The sequence below is a fragment of the Pseudophryne corroboree genome, chromosome 1 (genome assembly GCF_028390025.1).
Source record: "Pseudophryne corroboree isolate aPseCor3 chromosome 1, aPseCor3.hap2, whole genome shotgun sequence".
NCBI lineage: Eukaryota > Metazoa > Chordata > Amphibia > Anura > Myobatrachidae > Pseudophryne > Pseudophryne corroboree.
Genome location: NC_086444.1, coordinates 717005617 through 717022732, shown reverse-complemented (window position 1 = coordinate 717022732; position 17116 = coordinate 717005617). Strand labels below are relative to the sequence as shown.

Sequence of the window (17116 nt, the reverse complement as noted above, 5' to 3'; positions counted from 1 at the left end):
ATCCAACACAACGTTGAGATCCCAAGGTGCCACTGGAGGCACAAAAGGGGGCTGAATATGCAGCACTCCCTTAACAAACGTCTGAACTTCAGGCAGTGAAGCCAGTTCTTTTTGAAAGAAAATCGACAGGGCCGAAATCTGGACTTTAATGGATCCCAATTTTAGGCCCATAGTCACTCCTGACTGTAGGAAGTGCAGAAATCGACCCAGCTGAAACTCTTCTGTTGGGGCCTTCATAGCCTCACACCAAGCAACATATTTTCGCCATATGCGGTGATAATGTTTTGCTGTCACATCCTTCCTAGCTTTTATCAGCGTAGGAATGACTTCAACCGGAATGCCCTTTTCCATCAGGATCCGGCGTTCAACCGCCATGCCGTCAAACGCAGCCGCGGTAAGTCTTGGAACAGACAGGGCCCCTGCTGTAACAGGTCCTGTCGGAGCGGCAGAGGCCAAGGGTCCTCTGAGATCATTTCTTGTAGTTCCGGGTACCAAGTCCTTCTTGGCCAATCCGGAACGATGAGTATAGTTCTTACTCCTCTCTTTCTTATTATCCTCAGTACCTTTGGTATGAGAGGAAGAGGAGGGAACACATAAACCGACTGGTACACCCACGGTGTCACTAGAGCATCCACAGCTATCGCCTGAGGGTCCCTTGACCTGGCGCAATATCTTTTTAGCTTTTTGTTGAGGCGGGACGCCATCATGTCCACCTGTGGCCTTTCCCAACGATTTACAATCAGCTGGAAGACTTCTGGATGAAGTCCCCACTCTCCCGGGTGGAGGTCGTGCCTGCTGAGGAAGTCTGCTTCCCAGTTGTCCACTCCAGGAATGAACACTGCTGACAGTGCTATCACGTGATTTTCCGCCGATCGGAGAAACCTTGTGGCTTCTGCCATCGCCATCCTGCTTCTTGTGCCGCCCTGTCGGTTTACATGGGCGACCGCCGTGATGTTGTCTGACTGAATCAGCACCGGCTGGTTTTGAAGCAGGGGTTTTGCCTGACTTAGGGAATTGTAAATGGCCCTTAGTTCCAGAATATTAATGTGTAGGGAAGCCTCCTGACTCGACCATTGTCCTTGGAAGTTTCTTCCCTGAGTGACTGTCCCCCAACCTCGGAGGCTTGCATCCGTGGTCACCAGGACCCAGTCCTGAATACCGAATCTGCGGCCCTCGAGAAGATGAGCACTCTGCAGCCACCACAGCAGAGACACCCTGGCCCTCGGGGACAGGGTGATCAGCCGATGCATCTGAAGATGCGATCCGGACCACTTGTCTAACAGATCCCACTGAAAGATCCTTGCATGGAACCTGCCGAAGGGAATCGCTTCGTAAGAAGCTACCATCTTTCCCAGGACTCGCGTGCAGTGATGCACCGACACCTGTTTTGGTTTCAGGAGGTCTCTGACCAGAGATGACAACTCCTTGGCCTTCTCCTCCGGGAGAAACACCTTCTTCTGTTCTGTGTCCAGAATCATACCCAGGAACAGCAGACGCGTCGTAGGAACCAGCTGCGACTTTGGGATATTCAGAATCCAGCCGTGCTGTTGTAGCACTTCCTGAGATAGTGCTACTCCGACCAACAACTGCTCCATGGACCTCGCCTTTATAAGGAGATCGTCCAAGTACGGGATAATTATAACTCCCTTCTTTCGAAGGAGTATTATCATTTCGGCCATTACTTTGGTAAATACCCTCGGTGCCGTGGACAGACCAAACGGCAACGTCTGGAATTGGTAATGGCAGTCCTGTACCACAAAACGGAGGTACACCTGGTGAGGTGGGTAAATGGGGACATGTAGGTAAGCATCCTTGATGTCCAGTGATACCATGTAATCCCCTTCTTCCAGGCTTGCAATAACCGCCCTGAGCGATTCCATTTTGAACTTGAACTTCCTTATATAAAAGTGTTCAAGGATTTCAAACTTAGAATGGGCCTCACCGAACCGTCTGGTTTCGGTACCACAAACATTGTGGAATAGTAACCCCGTCCCTGTTGAAGGAGGGGAACTTTGATTATCACCTGCTGGTGTTATCAGACAGGGAATCAGACCACGCTGCTGCAGCACTACACATCCATGCTGAAGCAATAGCAGGTCTCAGTATAGTACCTGAGTGTGTATACACAGACTTCAGGATAGCCTCCTGCTTTCTATCTGCAGGCTCCTTTAAGGCGGCTGTATCCTGAGAAGGCAGTGCCACCTTTTTTGATAAGCGTGTGAGCGCCTTGTCCACCTTAGGGGATGTCTCCCAGCGTAACCTATCCGTTGGCGGGAAAGGGTACGCCATTAGTAACCGCTTAGAAATTACTAGTTTCTTATCTGGGGAACCCCACGCTTCTTCACACAATTCATTTAACTCATCAGATGGGGGGAAAAGTCACTGGCTGCTTTTTCTCCCCAAACATAATACCCTTTTTTGTGGTAACCGGGTTAATGTCAGAAATGTGCAACACATTTTTCATTGCCGTAATCATGCATCGGATGGCCCTAGTGGACTGTACATTTGTCTCATCCTCGTCGACACTGGAGTCAGACTCCGTGTCGACATCTGTGTCTGCCATCTGAGGTAGCGGGCGTTTTTGAGCCCCTGACGGCCTCCTGAGATGCCTGGGCAGGCGCGGGCTGAGATGCCGGCTGTCCCAAAGCTGCGTCATCGAACCTTTTATGCAAGGAGTTGACACTGTCGGTTAATACCTTCCACATATCCATCCACTCAGGTGTCGGCCCCGCAGGGGGCGACATCACACTTATCGGCACCTGCTCCGCCTCCACGTAAGCGTCCTCATCAAACATGTCGACACAGCCGTACCGATACACCGCACACACACAGGGAATGCTCTGAGGACAGGACCCCACAAAGTCCTTTGGGGAGACAGAGAGAGAGTATGCCAGCACACACCAGAGCGCTATATAACAGAGGGATATACACTATACAGAAAGTGAATTTTCCCCCTATAGCTGCTTATATCACAATTTTGCGCCTAAATTTATGTGCCCCCCCTCTCTTTTTTACCCTTTCTGTAGTGTATACTGCAGGGGAGAGCCTGGGGAGCGTCCTTCCAGCGGAGCTGTGAAGAGAAAATGGCGCTGGCTGTGCTGAGGAAGATAGCCCCGCCCCTTCAGCGGCGGGCTTCTCCCGCTTTTTATAACATTATGGCGGGGGTTTCTGCACATATACAGTGTTATACACTGTATTATGTGCTTTTTTGTGCCAACAGGTATACTACTTGCAGCCCAGGGCGCCCCCCCCCCCAGCGCCCTGCACCCACCAGTGACCGGAGCGTGTGGTGTGCTGTGGGAGCAATGGCGCACAGCTGCAGTGCTGTGCGCTACCTTATTAAAGACCGGAGTCTTCAGCCGACGATTTTCTCCGGTTTCTTCCGTCTTCTGGCTCTGCAAGGGGGACGGCGGCGCGGCTCTGGGAACGGACGATCGAGGTCGGGCCCTGTGTTCGATCCCTCTGGAGCTAATGGTGTCCAGTAGCCTAGAAGCACAAGCTAGCTGCAAGCAGGTAGGTTTGCTTCTCTCCCCTAAGTCCCACGTAGCAGTGAGTCTGTTGCCAGCAGATCTCACTGAAAATAAAAAACCTAACAAATACTTTTCTTTATAGTGAACTCAGGAGAGCCCACTAAGTGCATCCAGCTCAGGCCGGGCACAGATTCTAACTGAGGTCTGGAGGAGGGGCATAGAGGGAGGACCCAGTGCACACCAGATGTAGTACCTAATCTTTTCTTTAAAGAAGTGCCCAGTCTCCTGCGGAGCCCGTCTATTCCCCATGGTCCTTACGGAGTACCCAGCATCCACTAGGACGTCAGAGAAATCGGTTTTAAGAGAAATCCTGACCTGCGCCCATGCCCTGGTGATCTAGTGGGATCGCCTGTATCCACAGTGTCCACCGCCAGCGCGCGCGGCCCGCCTCCCACTGACGGCGCCGGATCGCGATCAAGACCGGGTCCCGCGAGCGGGACCCACTTACCACCTACCGAAGCGCGATCCTGGAGAGCTCCAGCCGTGTGTGCCTAACGTGAAGTAAACCGGAGCCTCCGCTGTAGGTAACCGGCAACCAGGGCTCGGGAGTGTACAGCGCCGCTGGGGAGAGCTGGAGCTGCAGCAGAGAATGTCAGAAGACATTTACCCCTGCTGCTGCCCTTGAAGTCTTCACTTTTTACCTCATAAAAAGCTTTTCTTAGGGCTGCCTGGAGCAGCCCCACTGTTAAGTGCCTGCTTACTGCAGACCAACTGACAAACTGAGCTCCTGTGCTGGGAGGCGGGGTTATAGAGGAGGCGGCACTGTGCATTCTGGGAACAGTCAAAGCTTTGAGCCTGTTGGTGCCTCGGATCAAGATCCTACTCTACACCCCATTGTCCAGACTTGTGGAGCCCAGTGTACCCCACAACAGAAATATAGGCTAAAATATCCCAGCCCTAATCTAAGATGTAACCCTTCCAGATGTAAATAAATTATTCCTGACATTATCCAAATAAATCCTGTATAATCTAAGTAAAGTTTTTCTATATTTAGAATAAAGAAAAAAAACCTACTTTTCATATTCAAAATACAGTATCCATCAAGTTTAACAACCCTTCAATACGTACTTCACCTCACCAAATTCATGTATTGTAGCAAATATCCGTTAATGCCTTGTTTGGAATAACAGACAGATGCGTTTTGTCGGCAGTCGAGATCCCGGCAGTCAGGATACAGACGCCGGAATCCCGACAGCAGACACTGCCGCCAGCCAGAATTCCAGCGCACCAGGGCTATTCCCACTCATGGGTGTCCCCGACAACCATAGAGTGGGAATAGACCCTGTGGCAAGTGCAGCAAGCCTGCAAGGGGACTCTTGCCATCTGCCCTGCTGCCGGCATTCTGGTGGGCGGGATGCCGCTGTCGGCATATTGACAGCTGGCATCCAGTCCGCCAGCCCCATACCGAATCCAACAGACAACACTTTGCTACTGACTATCAGGCGACCACTGTAGCTGAAAGTGGTAGTCTGACTAGTGCTAACCAGTGCTGGAGTAGAGTTTCTACATATTCTTTAAAGGAATCGCTCTTTCTCTAACGTCCTAGTGGATGCTGGGGACTCCGTCAGGACCATGGGGAATAGCGGCTCCGCAGGAGACAGGGCACAAAAAGTAAGCTTTTAGGATCACATGGTGTGTACTGGCTCCTCCCCCTATGACCCTCCTCCAAGCCTCAGTTAGGTTTTTGTGCCCGTCCGAGCAGGGTGCAATCTAGGTGGCTCTCTTAAAGAGTTGCTTAGAAAAAGTTTTTAGGTTCTTTATTTTCAGTGAGTCCTGCTGGCAACAGGCTAACTGCATCGAGGGACTTAGGGGAGAGAAGTGAACTCACCTGCGTGCAGGATGGATTGGCTTCTTAGGCTACTGGACACCATTAGCTCCAGAGGGAGTCGGAACACAGGTCTCGCCCTGGGGTTCGTCCCGGAGCCGCGCCGCCGACCCCCCTTGCAGATGCTGAAGATTGAAGAGGTCCGGAACCAGGCGGCAGAAGACTTTCAGTCTTCATCAGGTAGCGCACAGCACTGCAGCTGTGCGCCATTGTTGTCAGCACACTTCACACAGCGGTCACGGAGGGTGCAGGGCGCGGGGGGGGGGGGGCGCCCTGGGCAGCAATGTATAATACCTGTATGGCGAAAAATACATCACATATAGCCCTTGAGGCTATATGGATGTATTTAACCCCTGCCAGATATCACAGACTCCGGAGAAGAAGCCCGCCGAAAAGGGGGCGGGGCCTATTCTCCTCAGCACACAGCGCCATTTTCCCTCACAGAAATGCTGGTGGGAAGGCTCCCATGCTCTCCCCTGCACTGCACTACAGAAACAGGGTTAAAACAGAGAGGGGGGGCACTGATTTGGCGATATGAATATATATTAAAATGCTATAAGGGAGGAACACTTATATAAAGGTTGTCCCTGTATAATTATAGCGTTTTGGTGTGTGCTGGCAAACTCTCCCTCTGTCTCCCCAAAGGGCTAGTGGGTCCTGTCCTCTATCAGAGCATTCCCTATGTGTGTGCTGTATGTCGGTACGTGTGTGTCGACATGTATGAGGAAAATGTTGGTGAGGAGGCGGAGCAAATTGCCTGTAATGGTGATGTCACTCTCTAGGGAGTCGACACCGGAATGGATGGCTTATTTATGGAATTACGTGATAATATCAACACGCTGCAAGCCGGTTGACGACATGAGACGGCCGGCGAACAAATTAGTACCTCTCCAGGCGTCTCAAACACCGTCAGGGGCTGTAAAACGCCCATTTACCTCAGTCGGTCGACACAGACCCAGACACGGACACTGATTTCAGTGTCGACGGTGAAGAAACAAACGTATTTTCCTTTAGGGCCACACGTTAAGGGCAATGAAGGAGGTGTTACATATTTCTGATACTACAAGTACCACAAAAAAGGGTATTATGTGGGATGTGAAAAAACTACCTGTAGTTTTTCCTGAATCAGATAAATTAAATGAAGTGTGTGATGATGCGTGGGTTTCCCCCGATAGAAAATTATTGGCGGTATACCCTTTCCCGCCAGAAGTTAGGGCGCGTTGGGAAACAACCCTTAGGGTGGATAAGGCGCTCACATGCTTATCAGAACAAGTGGCGGTACCATCTACAGATAGGGCCGTACTTAAGGAGCCAGCTGATAGGAGGCTGGAAAATATCCTAAAAAGTATACACACACATGCTGGTGTTATACTGCGACCAGCGATTGCCTCAGCCTGGATGTGCAGAGCTGAGGTGGCTTGGTCGGATTACCTGACTAAAAATATTGATACCCTTGACAGGGACAGTATTTTATTGACTATAGAGCATTTAAAGGATGCATTTCTATATATGCGAGATGCGCAGAGGGATATTTGCACTCTGGCATCAAGAGTAAATGCGATGTCCATACCTGCAAGAAGATGTTTATGGACACGACAGTGGTCAGGTGATGCAGATTCCAAACGGCACAAAGATGTATTGCCGTATAAAGGGGAGGAATTATTTGGGGTCGGTCCATGGGACCTTGTGGCCACGGCAACTGCTGGAAAATCCACCGTTTTTTACCCTAAGTCACATCTCTGCAGAAAAAGACACCGTCTTTTCAGCCTCAGTCCTTTCGTCCCTATAAGAGTCATATCTGCCCAGGGATAGAGGAAAGGGAAGAAGACTGCAGCAGGCAGCCCATTCCCAGGAACAGAAGCCCTCCACCGCTTCTACCAAGTTCTCAGCATGACGCTGGGACCGTACAGGACCCCTGGATCCTACAAGTAGTATCCAAGGGGTACAGATTGGAATGTCGAGACGTTTCCCCCTCGCAGGTTCCTGTAGTCTGCTGTACCAATGTCTCCCTCCGACAGGGAGGCAGTATTGAAAACAATTCACAAGCTGTATTCCCAGCAGGTGATAATAAAATTACCCCTCCTACAACAAGGAAAGGGGTATTATTCCACACTATATGGTGGTACTGAAGCCAGAAGGCTAGGTGAGACCTATTCTAAATCTGAAATATTTGAACACTTACAAAGGTTCAAATCCAGATGCAGTCACTCAGAGCAGTGATAGCGAACCGGGAAGAAGGGGACTATATGGTGTCCCGGGACATCAGGGATGCTTACCTCCATGTCCCAAAATTTGCCTTTCTCACCAAGGGTACCTCAGGTTCGTGGTACAGAACTGTCACTATCAGTTTCAGACGATGCCGTTGGATTGTCCAAGGCACCCCGGGTCCTTACCAAGGTAATGACCGAAATGAGGATTCGTCTTCAAAGAAAATGGACGACCTCCTGATAAGAACAAGGTCCAGAGAACAGTCGGAGGTCGGAGTAGCACTATCTCAAGTAGTTCTACGACAGCACGGGTGGATTCTAAATATTCCAAAACCGCAGTTGTTCCGACGACACGTCTGCTGGTCCTAGGGATGATTCTGGACACAGTCCAGAAAAAGGTGTTTCTCCCAGAGGAGAAAGCCAGGGAGTTATCCGAGCTAATCGGGATCCTCCTAACACCAGGAAAAGTGTCAGTGCATCATTGCACAAGAGTCCTGGTAAAAATGGTGGCTTATTACGAAGCGATTCCATTCGGCAGATTTCACGCAAGAACTCTTCAGTGGGATCTGCTGGACAAATGGTCCGGATCGCATCTTCAGATGCATCAGCGGATAACCCTATATCCAAGGACAAGGGTGTCTCTCCTGTGGTGATTACAGAGTGCTCATCTTCTAGAGGGCCGCAGATTCGGCATTCAGGATTGGATGCTGGTGACCACGGAGGCCAGCCTGAGAGGCTGGGGAGCAGTCACACAGGGAAAAAATTTCCAGGGAGTGTGATCAAGTCTGGAGAATTCTCTCCACATAAATATACTGGAGCTAAGAGCAAAATTATAATGCTCTAAGCTTAGCAAGACCTCTGCTTCAAGGTCAGCCGGTATTGATCCAGTGGGATAACATCACGGCAGTCGCCCACGTAAACAGAAAGGGCGGCACAAGAAGCAGGAGGGCAGTGTCAAAACTGCAAGGATTTTTCGCTAGGCGGAAAATCATGTGATAGCACTGTCAGCAGTGTTCATTCCGGGAGTGGACGACTGGGAAGCAGACTTCCTCAGCAGGCACGACCTCCACCCGGGAGAGTGGGAACTTCATCGGGAAGTTTTCCGCATGATTGTGAACCGTTGGGAAAGACCAAAGGTGGACATGATGGCGTCCCGCCCGAACAAAAAACGGGACAGGTATTGCGCCAGGTCACGAGACCTTCAGGCGATAGCTGTGGACGTTCTGGTAACACCGTGGGTGTAACAGTCGGTGTATGTGTTCCCTCCTCTGCTTATCATAACCAAGGTATTGAGAATTATAAGACGTAGAGGAGTAAGAACTATACTCGTGGCTCCGGATTGGCCAAGAGGGACTTGGTAACCGGAACTTCAAGAGATGCTCACAGAGGACTAATGGCCTCGGGAGCTAAGAAGGGACTTGCTTCAGCAAGTACCATGTCTGTTCCAAGACTTACCGCGGCTGCGTTTGACGGCAGGGCGGTTGAACGCCGGATCCTAAGGGAAAAGGCATTTCGGAAGAGGTCATACCTACCCTGGTCAAAGCCAGGAAGGAGGTGACCGCACAACGTTATCACCACATGTGGTGAAAATATGTTGCGTGGGTGAGGCCAGGAAGGCCCCACGAAGAAATTTCAACTAGGTCGATTTCTGCACTTCCTGCAAACAGGAGTGTCTATGAGCCTCAAATTGGGGTCCATTAAGGTTCAAATTTCGGCCCTGTAGATTTTCTTCCAGAAAGAATTGGCTTCGGTTCCTGAAGTCCAGACGTTTGTCAAGGGAGTATTGCATATACAGCCCCTTTTGTGCCTCCAGTGGCACCGTGGGATCTCAACGTAGTGTTGGGATTCCTCAAATCATATTGGTTTGAACCGCTCAAATCGGTGGATTTGAAATATCTCACATGGAAAGTGACCATGCTGTTGGCCCTGGCCTCGGCCAGGCGATTGTCAGAATTGGCGGCTTTGTCTTACAAAGGCCCATATTTAATTTTCCATTCGGACAGGGCAGAACTGAGGACTTGTCCCCAGTTTCTGCCTAAGGTGGTGTCAGCGTTTCACCTGAAACAACCTATTGTGGTGCCTGCGGCTACTAGGGACTTGGAGGACTCCAAGTTGCCTGACGTTGTCAGGGCCCTGAAAATATATATATATATATATATATATATATATATATATATATATAATTCCAGGACGGCTGGAGTCAGAAAGTCTGACTTGCTGTTTATATTGTATGCACCCAAAAAGCTGGGTGCTCCTGCTTCTAAGCAGACTATTGCTCGTTGGATTTGTAGTACAATTCAGCTTGCACATTCTGTGGCAGGCCTGCCACAGCCAAAATCTGTAAATGCCCATTCCACAAGGAAGGTGGGCTCATCTTGGGCGGCTGCCCGAGGGGTCTCGGCTTTACAACTTTGCCGAGCAGCTACGTGGTCAGGGGGGAACACGTTTGTAAAATTCTACAAATTTGATACCCTGGCTGAGGAGGACCTGGAGTTTCTCTCATTCGGTGCTGCAGAGTCATCCGCACTCTCCCGCCCGTTTGGGAGCTTTGGTATAATCCCCATGGTCCTGACGGAGTCCCCAGCATCCACTAGGACGTTAGAGAAAATAAGATTTAACTTACCGATAAATCTATTTCTCGTAGTCCGTAGTGGATGCTGGGCGCCCATCCCAAGTGCGGATTGTCTGCATTACTTGTACATAATTATTGTTACAAAAATCGGGTTGTTATTGTTGTGGGCCATCTTTTCAGAGGCTCCTTCGTTGTTATCATACTGTTAACTGGGTTCAAATCACAGGTTGTACGGTGAGATTGGTGTGGCTGGTATGAGTCTTACCCGGGATTCAAGATCCTTCCTTATTGTGTACGCTCGTCCGGGCACAGTACCTAACTGAGGCTTGGAGGAGGGTCATAGGGGGAGGAGCCAGTACACACCATGTGATCCTAAAAGCTTACTTTTTGTGCCCTGTCTCCTGCGGAGCCGCTATTCCCCATGGTCCTGACGGAGTCCCCAGCATCCACTACGGACTACGAGAAATAGATTTATCGGTAAGTAAAATCTTATTTTTGCTGCATTACAGATTTCAATATTTGCTATTTAATGCTGTAAGTGTACAGTACCTTTAGTACTGCATTTTTAGGAATGAAGAAGTGACACCTACAGTATTAATAGTTAGGGCTCACAGGCAGAACTAGGATTGTCAGAAAGACCATAACCACACCATCTGCAGCCAAGGTGCCCTGTGCTCCCATTCCCCCCCCCCCCCCCCCCTCCCCTTCCCCATTCCTGTCCCAACAAACCGTTTGCACCACTATAACTGGACTCACCAGAGACGGGAGGGGGCTCAGTGTTAGGGACAGGAGCTACTGATGGTTCTAGGGCCTGTATTTAGTGCATAAAATGTTTGTACCGATTGCTCTGTGTACAATTTAAAACATCTCAGCACTGAACACAAAAACCGATTACGTAAAATAATGCATAGACAGAAGGTGCCCACACAGTAAATTTCTAATCATGCTTTGATAATGCCAAATTAAATCTGGGGAATTTTCTATAGCAATTTTCAGTGCTGAATTGGGATGGAGTTAAATTAACTATATTCCATAATTGGTGCTGTTTTTTTCGTGTGTGTTATTTTAAATGTATTTTTTATTTTGATAAAGTATGATTCAACAGTGCCATTACACACTCACACCACAACATGTTGGTATGTAAACATACGTGAGAAGTCAATAATCTGTTTTTAAGCATCATACGTCTCCCTCTAGTGAGCACAGGAAGTATCGCACAGGCACAGTCAAGTAAGAAGTAAATGTTAAGATACTGTATACCTACCGAGTGAGGTCCAATGAGATCAGCAGTCATGGATAGGGAAGTAACCAAGATTGTAGCAGACCCAGAACCCAAAATTACAGCAGCTCCATAGACAGACACGCCAAGATTTGGATCAAGTGCGACCCAAGCAGAGAAAACTGCAATGGCTAAGAGACCTATGAAATAGGTTATCTAGAGAGGAGGAGGAAAGATTATATAATGAAAAAAAGGAGTTTATATGTGTGGTGTGTGTATATATATTAGAATGGAGGTGCGGCACTCACGGCATTCAGTAACGGACTTGCAGCACTGAAACGTTACTAAAATACGTGACCGCTGCAAGTCCGTTACTGAATGCCGTACCTCCATTCTATTATATGCATTCATTGTGAGGGCACCGGCTGCTTCGTTTTCAATTGCTTTGGGAGTGCCATTCTTTTATATATATATATATATATATATATATATATATATATATACACACACATACATACACACACATCCATACACACACGGTGGGGCAAAAAAGTATTTGGACAGCCACCGATTGTGCAGGTTGACCCACTTAAAAAGATGAGAGATCTGTAATTTCCATCATAGGTACACTTCAACTGTGAGAGACAGAATCTGAAAAAAAAAAACAACCCAGGAAATCACATTGTATGATTTTTAAACAATTTACTTGTATATTTTTGTGGAAAATAAATATTTGGACACCTACTAAGCAGCAAGATTTCTGGACTCGTTACCTGTATTAATGGCACCTGTTTGAACTAGTTATCTGTATAAAAGATACCTGTCCACACCCCTCAGTCAGACTGCTACCTCTGCACCATGGCCAAGACCAGAGAGCTGTCTAAGGACACCAGAGACAAAATTGTAGAGCTGCACAAGGCTGGGATGAGCTACTCGACAATAGGCAAGCAGCTTGGTGAGAAGAGAGCAACTGTTGGTGCAATTATTAAAAAATGGAAGAAATACAAGATCACTGACAATCTCCCTCGACCTAGGGCTCCATGCAAGATCTCACCTCGTGGGGTATCAATGATCTTGAGAACAGTGAGGAATCAGCCCAGAACTACATGGGGGGACCTGGTCAATGACCTCAAGAAAGCTGGGACCACTGTCACAAAGGTTACCATTAGTAACACACTATGTCGTCATGGATTGAAATCCTGCAGCGCCCGAAAGGTCCCCCTGCTTAAGCCAGCACATGTCCAGGCCAGTCTAAAGTTTGCCAGTGACCATCTGGATGATCCAGAAAAGGACTGGGATAATGTAATGTGGTCAGATGAGAGCAAAATCGAACTTTTGTTATAAACTCCACTTGCTGTGTTTGGAGGGAGAAGAATGATGATTGGCATCCCAAGAACACCATACCCACTGTGAAGCATGGGGGTGGAAACATCATGCTTTGGGTCTGCTTTTCTGCAAAGGGGACAGGACGACTGATCCGTATTAAGGAGAGGATGAATGGGGTCATGTATCATGAGATTTTGGGCAAAAACCTCCTTCCCTCAGTAAGAGCATTGAAGATGGAACGTGGCTGGGTCTTCCAGCATGACAATGACCCCAAACACACCGCCCGGGCAACTAAGGAGTGGCTCCGTAAGAAGCATTTCAAGGTCCTGGAGTGACCTAGCCAGTCTCCAGACTCAACCCAATAAAAAATCTGTGGAGGGAGTTGAAAGTCCATGTTGCCCGGCGACAGCCCCAAAACATGACAGATCTAGAGAAGATCTGCATGGAAGAGTGGGCCAAAATACCTACTACAGTGTGTGCAAACCTGGTCAATGTGATTTCCTAGTTTTTTTTCAGATTCTGTCTCTCACAGTTGAAGTGTACGTATGATGGCAATTACAGACCTCTCATCTTTTTAGGTGGGTCAACTTGCACAATTGGTGGCTGTCCAAGTACTTTTTTGTGCCACTGTATGTATGTATGTATGTATATATATATATATATATATATATATATATATATATATAATTTATTATATTAAACAGTTTAGGGATTGCAGAAAGTCTTGCATAATCACACTGGAATCTTAGTTTAAAAAAAAGAAAAAAGAACAAGGGCACCTCCTAGTGTAATAAAACGATCTAAACACCACATGTGCTATAATGACTAAATAGTGGTCCTGTGCTGAATATGAAGAAAAAAAATAATAACTTATCTGATAACATCAAAGCTCCTGGAACCAATCAAATTTTTGTTTATTAACAAATAAAAAGTGAATGAGCACTTACAGGAATCCAGAGGATTAAAAGCCAGAAAGCCTAGGTCCAGCAACAACCTGTTTCGTTATGGCACGGTACATGACGACCCCAATTAACACCTGTCACAGTTTCAAAGATGGTAGGAACTGTATATTTGGTATAGTGAAAATGGCATAAAAAGAAAGCAACATTATATAAATATAAGTAAAATTTCAGTCACCTTCCCCAATTATTGGTCGGACTGCTTTCATAACCAGTTTTCTAAGTGCTCTGCTAGTGCAGTTAGGGTTGTTTTTGGAGACATTGTGCGTTGTTAAAATGAACCCACCAATACAAAATCCCGCCACCTGAAGACAGAAATGTTCTTGGATTTTTGATTGCACAAAAAGTGAGACATGACTACATTTATAGTCCATTAAGTGTATAGTGATGTACGTGACAAAGTGGTGTGAAATATTCAAAAATGGATGAACAAACGTGAATGATTAAGATTGACCGAGATGCCAATGCCTTGTTAGAGTTTTGGGTGGGTGATTTTCAATCATCCACCCTGTAATATGGTACCCCTCTCCAAGCGATTGTCACCTTTTCACTAAGCTCAAAGAGTTCCTAGATGGAAAACATTTTGAGAGTGAGGAGTAGAAGCTTGCAGTCAACAACTGGTTCAATGGACTAGAGGCAGCAGAATATAACAGGGGGATTCTAAAACTTGTGGGCAGATATGATAAATGCAGGGGGTGATTATGTGGATAGATAAAGGCACTCCAGGTTTAAAAAAAAAAGAAAAGAAAAGAAAATGGTTGTTGCTTTCTGGAATACTCCTGTAATAAGTAATTTAAAATGATCACCCAACCCATAAACAGGCAGGTGTGCTGTATCGCCTGATAAAAGAAACAACAACAACATTTGTGTGTGTATTGTATTACACACATAGAGATAGATAGATATATATATATATATATATATATATATATATATATATATCTATCTCCTGAAGTCCAGGCTTGGAAAACATGAAAATAGTGTACGTAATATTGCAGTGATGTCACCAGACTTCCAGAAGCCTGGAAACGCTGTATAGATTAGGCTCCTACATCCTTTAAAGTATGTGTAGATGGGCATAGTTACGGCCTTTCTGGTGATGTCACTGGATGTCCGGAATCATGAAGAGACTCGCTTAGTAAACTGAATGTAGAGTTAACCCAATACTGCTCCATCCATTGAAGACTTATGAGGACAAGATTGTGGGAACGGAAAGAACATATCACTGTCCTGCACTACACCACAAGGTTGCGAAACTGCTCTCTACAGTGGTGACAGTAAAAATCAGAAATGCAATGGGGCTGGACCGGAGCTTTTTGGCTTTTAATTATTTGTTAATAAAATAGAATTTCTTGGTGACTGGTTCGTGTAGTGGTGCTGACAATATCTGAAAAAAGCTGGGGGGTTTTCATATTTGGTACGTGACCATACGCATACGCAGTTATTACATCATTTTATTCAACTAGGAGGCAAATGCGTTTTCATTTTTATAAACACACACAAACATTATATCCTATGTAATAAAAGGCTAATGCTGCTCCTCACCTATACGGGAAGAATCTAAGAGTTTGTGCGCCGGCAGCTACTAGATGGTGCCCAACGGAGCGATTCAAGTCATGCTCCATTCGGGTGCGCACATATAATATAAAAACATGTATAGGCATACACACATAATCAGTCAATTGATTTATCCATTTTCATGCGTTATTAACTTAATAGGAATACTAGTGACTTACATTGCGACCCATACATTTGTTGATTGGTTTCATGAGGAATGAAGAAACAAATCCACTCACATACATAACCAGCGGAATTGTGGCAATATAATTCTGTAAAACAAAGATGAGTCATTAAATGTAAAGTATTCTAAATCTCTTCTAAGGGAGACCTGAAAACACCCTTGACAATGCTTCTAGTCTGGAGATCAGAAACAGGCAGGTACCTCACACTACCTATGGTGAAAAGCAGTTCCTCTATAGCGATTCCTTCTCTAAACTAGTGTTCTCCTTCATTGTCAGTTGATCACCAAACATATACTGATAGATATATCTCTCTCTCTCTCTATTTTATATATATATATATATATATATATATATATACACATACATACACACACACACACACACACACACATACATACATATACACACAAAATATATATACATATATATATATATATATATATATATATATATATTATATACACATACACACACAGGGCCGTAACTAGGTGTGTGCCAGTGGTGCCTTGCCCACAGCGCAAATGCACTGAGTGCGCACCATCTGGCAGCATGGCAGATATCTCTAGTAAGTCACTGCCACCCGCCGGCCGCTGCTGTAGCAAGGTAGCGCCGTCGCCGGCTCTCCCGGATCCCTGCATTCTAGAACTCTGGCGACGCACGCAGGGACTGAGTTTAGGCAGGATAGATGATCGACGGCTCAGCTTTCCAATAACGCGGCACAGCAGACTGCGGCTCGGTCATTGGCTGGCCATGCAGGCTGCAGGGAACAAGGAGGATGGCTTGTGAAGCCAGCCAGCATCCGGCGGAGGTTTGGTGGAGAGACAGAAGAAACCCTCGCTCTCCTGTTATATCTATGCAGCCTGCCAGCAGAGTGAAAGAAGAAAAAAAAAAAAGGCTGACTGTATTTAGACTTACGTTTAGGTTCTGGGTATTTATATATATATATATATATATATATATATATATATATATATATATATAAAATAAGAATTTACTCACCGGTAATTCGATTTCTCGTAGTCCGTAGTGGATGCTGGGAACTCCGTAAGGACCATGGGGAATAGCGGGCTCCGAAGGAGACTGGGCACATCTAAGAAAGAATTAGGACTACCTGGTGTGCACTGGCTCCTCCCTCTATGCCCCTCCTCCAGACCTCAGTTAGGAAACTGTGCCCGGAAGAGCTGACACAATAAGGAAAGGATTTGGAATCCCGGGTAAGACTCATACCAGCCACATCAATCACACCGTACAACTCGTGATACTATACCCAGTTAACAGTATGAATAACAACTGAGCCTCTCAACAGATGGCTCCAAACAATAACCCTTTAGTTAAGCAATAACTATATACAGGTATTGCAGACAATCCGCACTTGGGATGGGCGCCCAGCATCCACTACGGACTACGAGAAATAGAATTACCGGTGAGTAAATTCTTATTTTCTCTGACGTCCTAGTGGATGCTGGGAACTCCGTAAGGACCATGGGGATTATACCAAAGCTCCCAAACGGGCGGGAGAGTGCGGATGACTCTGCAGCACCGAATGAGCAAACTCAAGGTCCCCCTCAGCCAGGGTATCAAACTTGTAGAATTTTGCAAATGTGTTTGAACCCGACCAAGTAGCAGCTCGGCAAAGTTGTAAAGCCGAGACCCCTCGGGCAGCCGCCCAAGAAGAGCCCACTTTCCTCGTGGAATGGGCTTTTACAGATTTAGGATGCGGCAGTCCAGCCGCAGAA

At 46.9% G+C, this 17116-nt stretch overlaps 1 protein-coding gene across 4 annotated transcripts in view; it reads right to left on the bottom strand.

The window, feature by feature from the left end:
• The window catches only part of MFSD12 (major facilitator superfamily domain containing 12), a 519470-nt gene that overhangs the window by 170414 nt on the left and 331940 nt on the right, over positions 1-17116 (bottom strand). For 2 of the 4 annotated variants that reach the window (XM_063915325.1, XM_063915315.1), the window contains 2 exons: positions 15375-15467; positions 11399-11569 (listed from right to left, as the gene is read on the bottom strand). The exons of 1 other annotated variant lie outside the window; for it this stretch is intronic. In XM_063915325.1, the coding sequence (XP_063771395.1) occupies positions 11399-11569; positions 15375-15467 (264 nt within the window). The remainder of the gene's footprint in view (positions 1-11398; positions 11570-15374; positions 15468-17116) is intronic. One more of the 4 variants, XM_063915333.1, reaches the window with a different exon arrangement.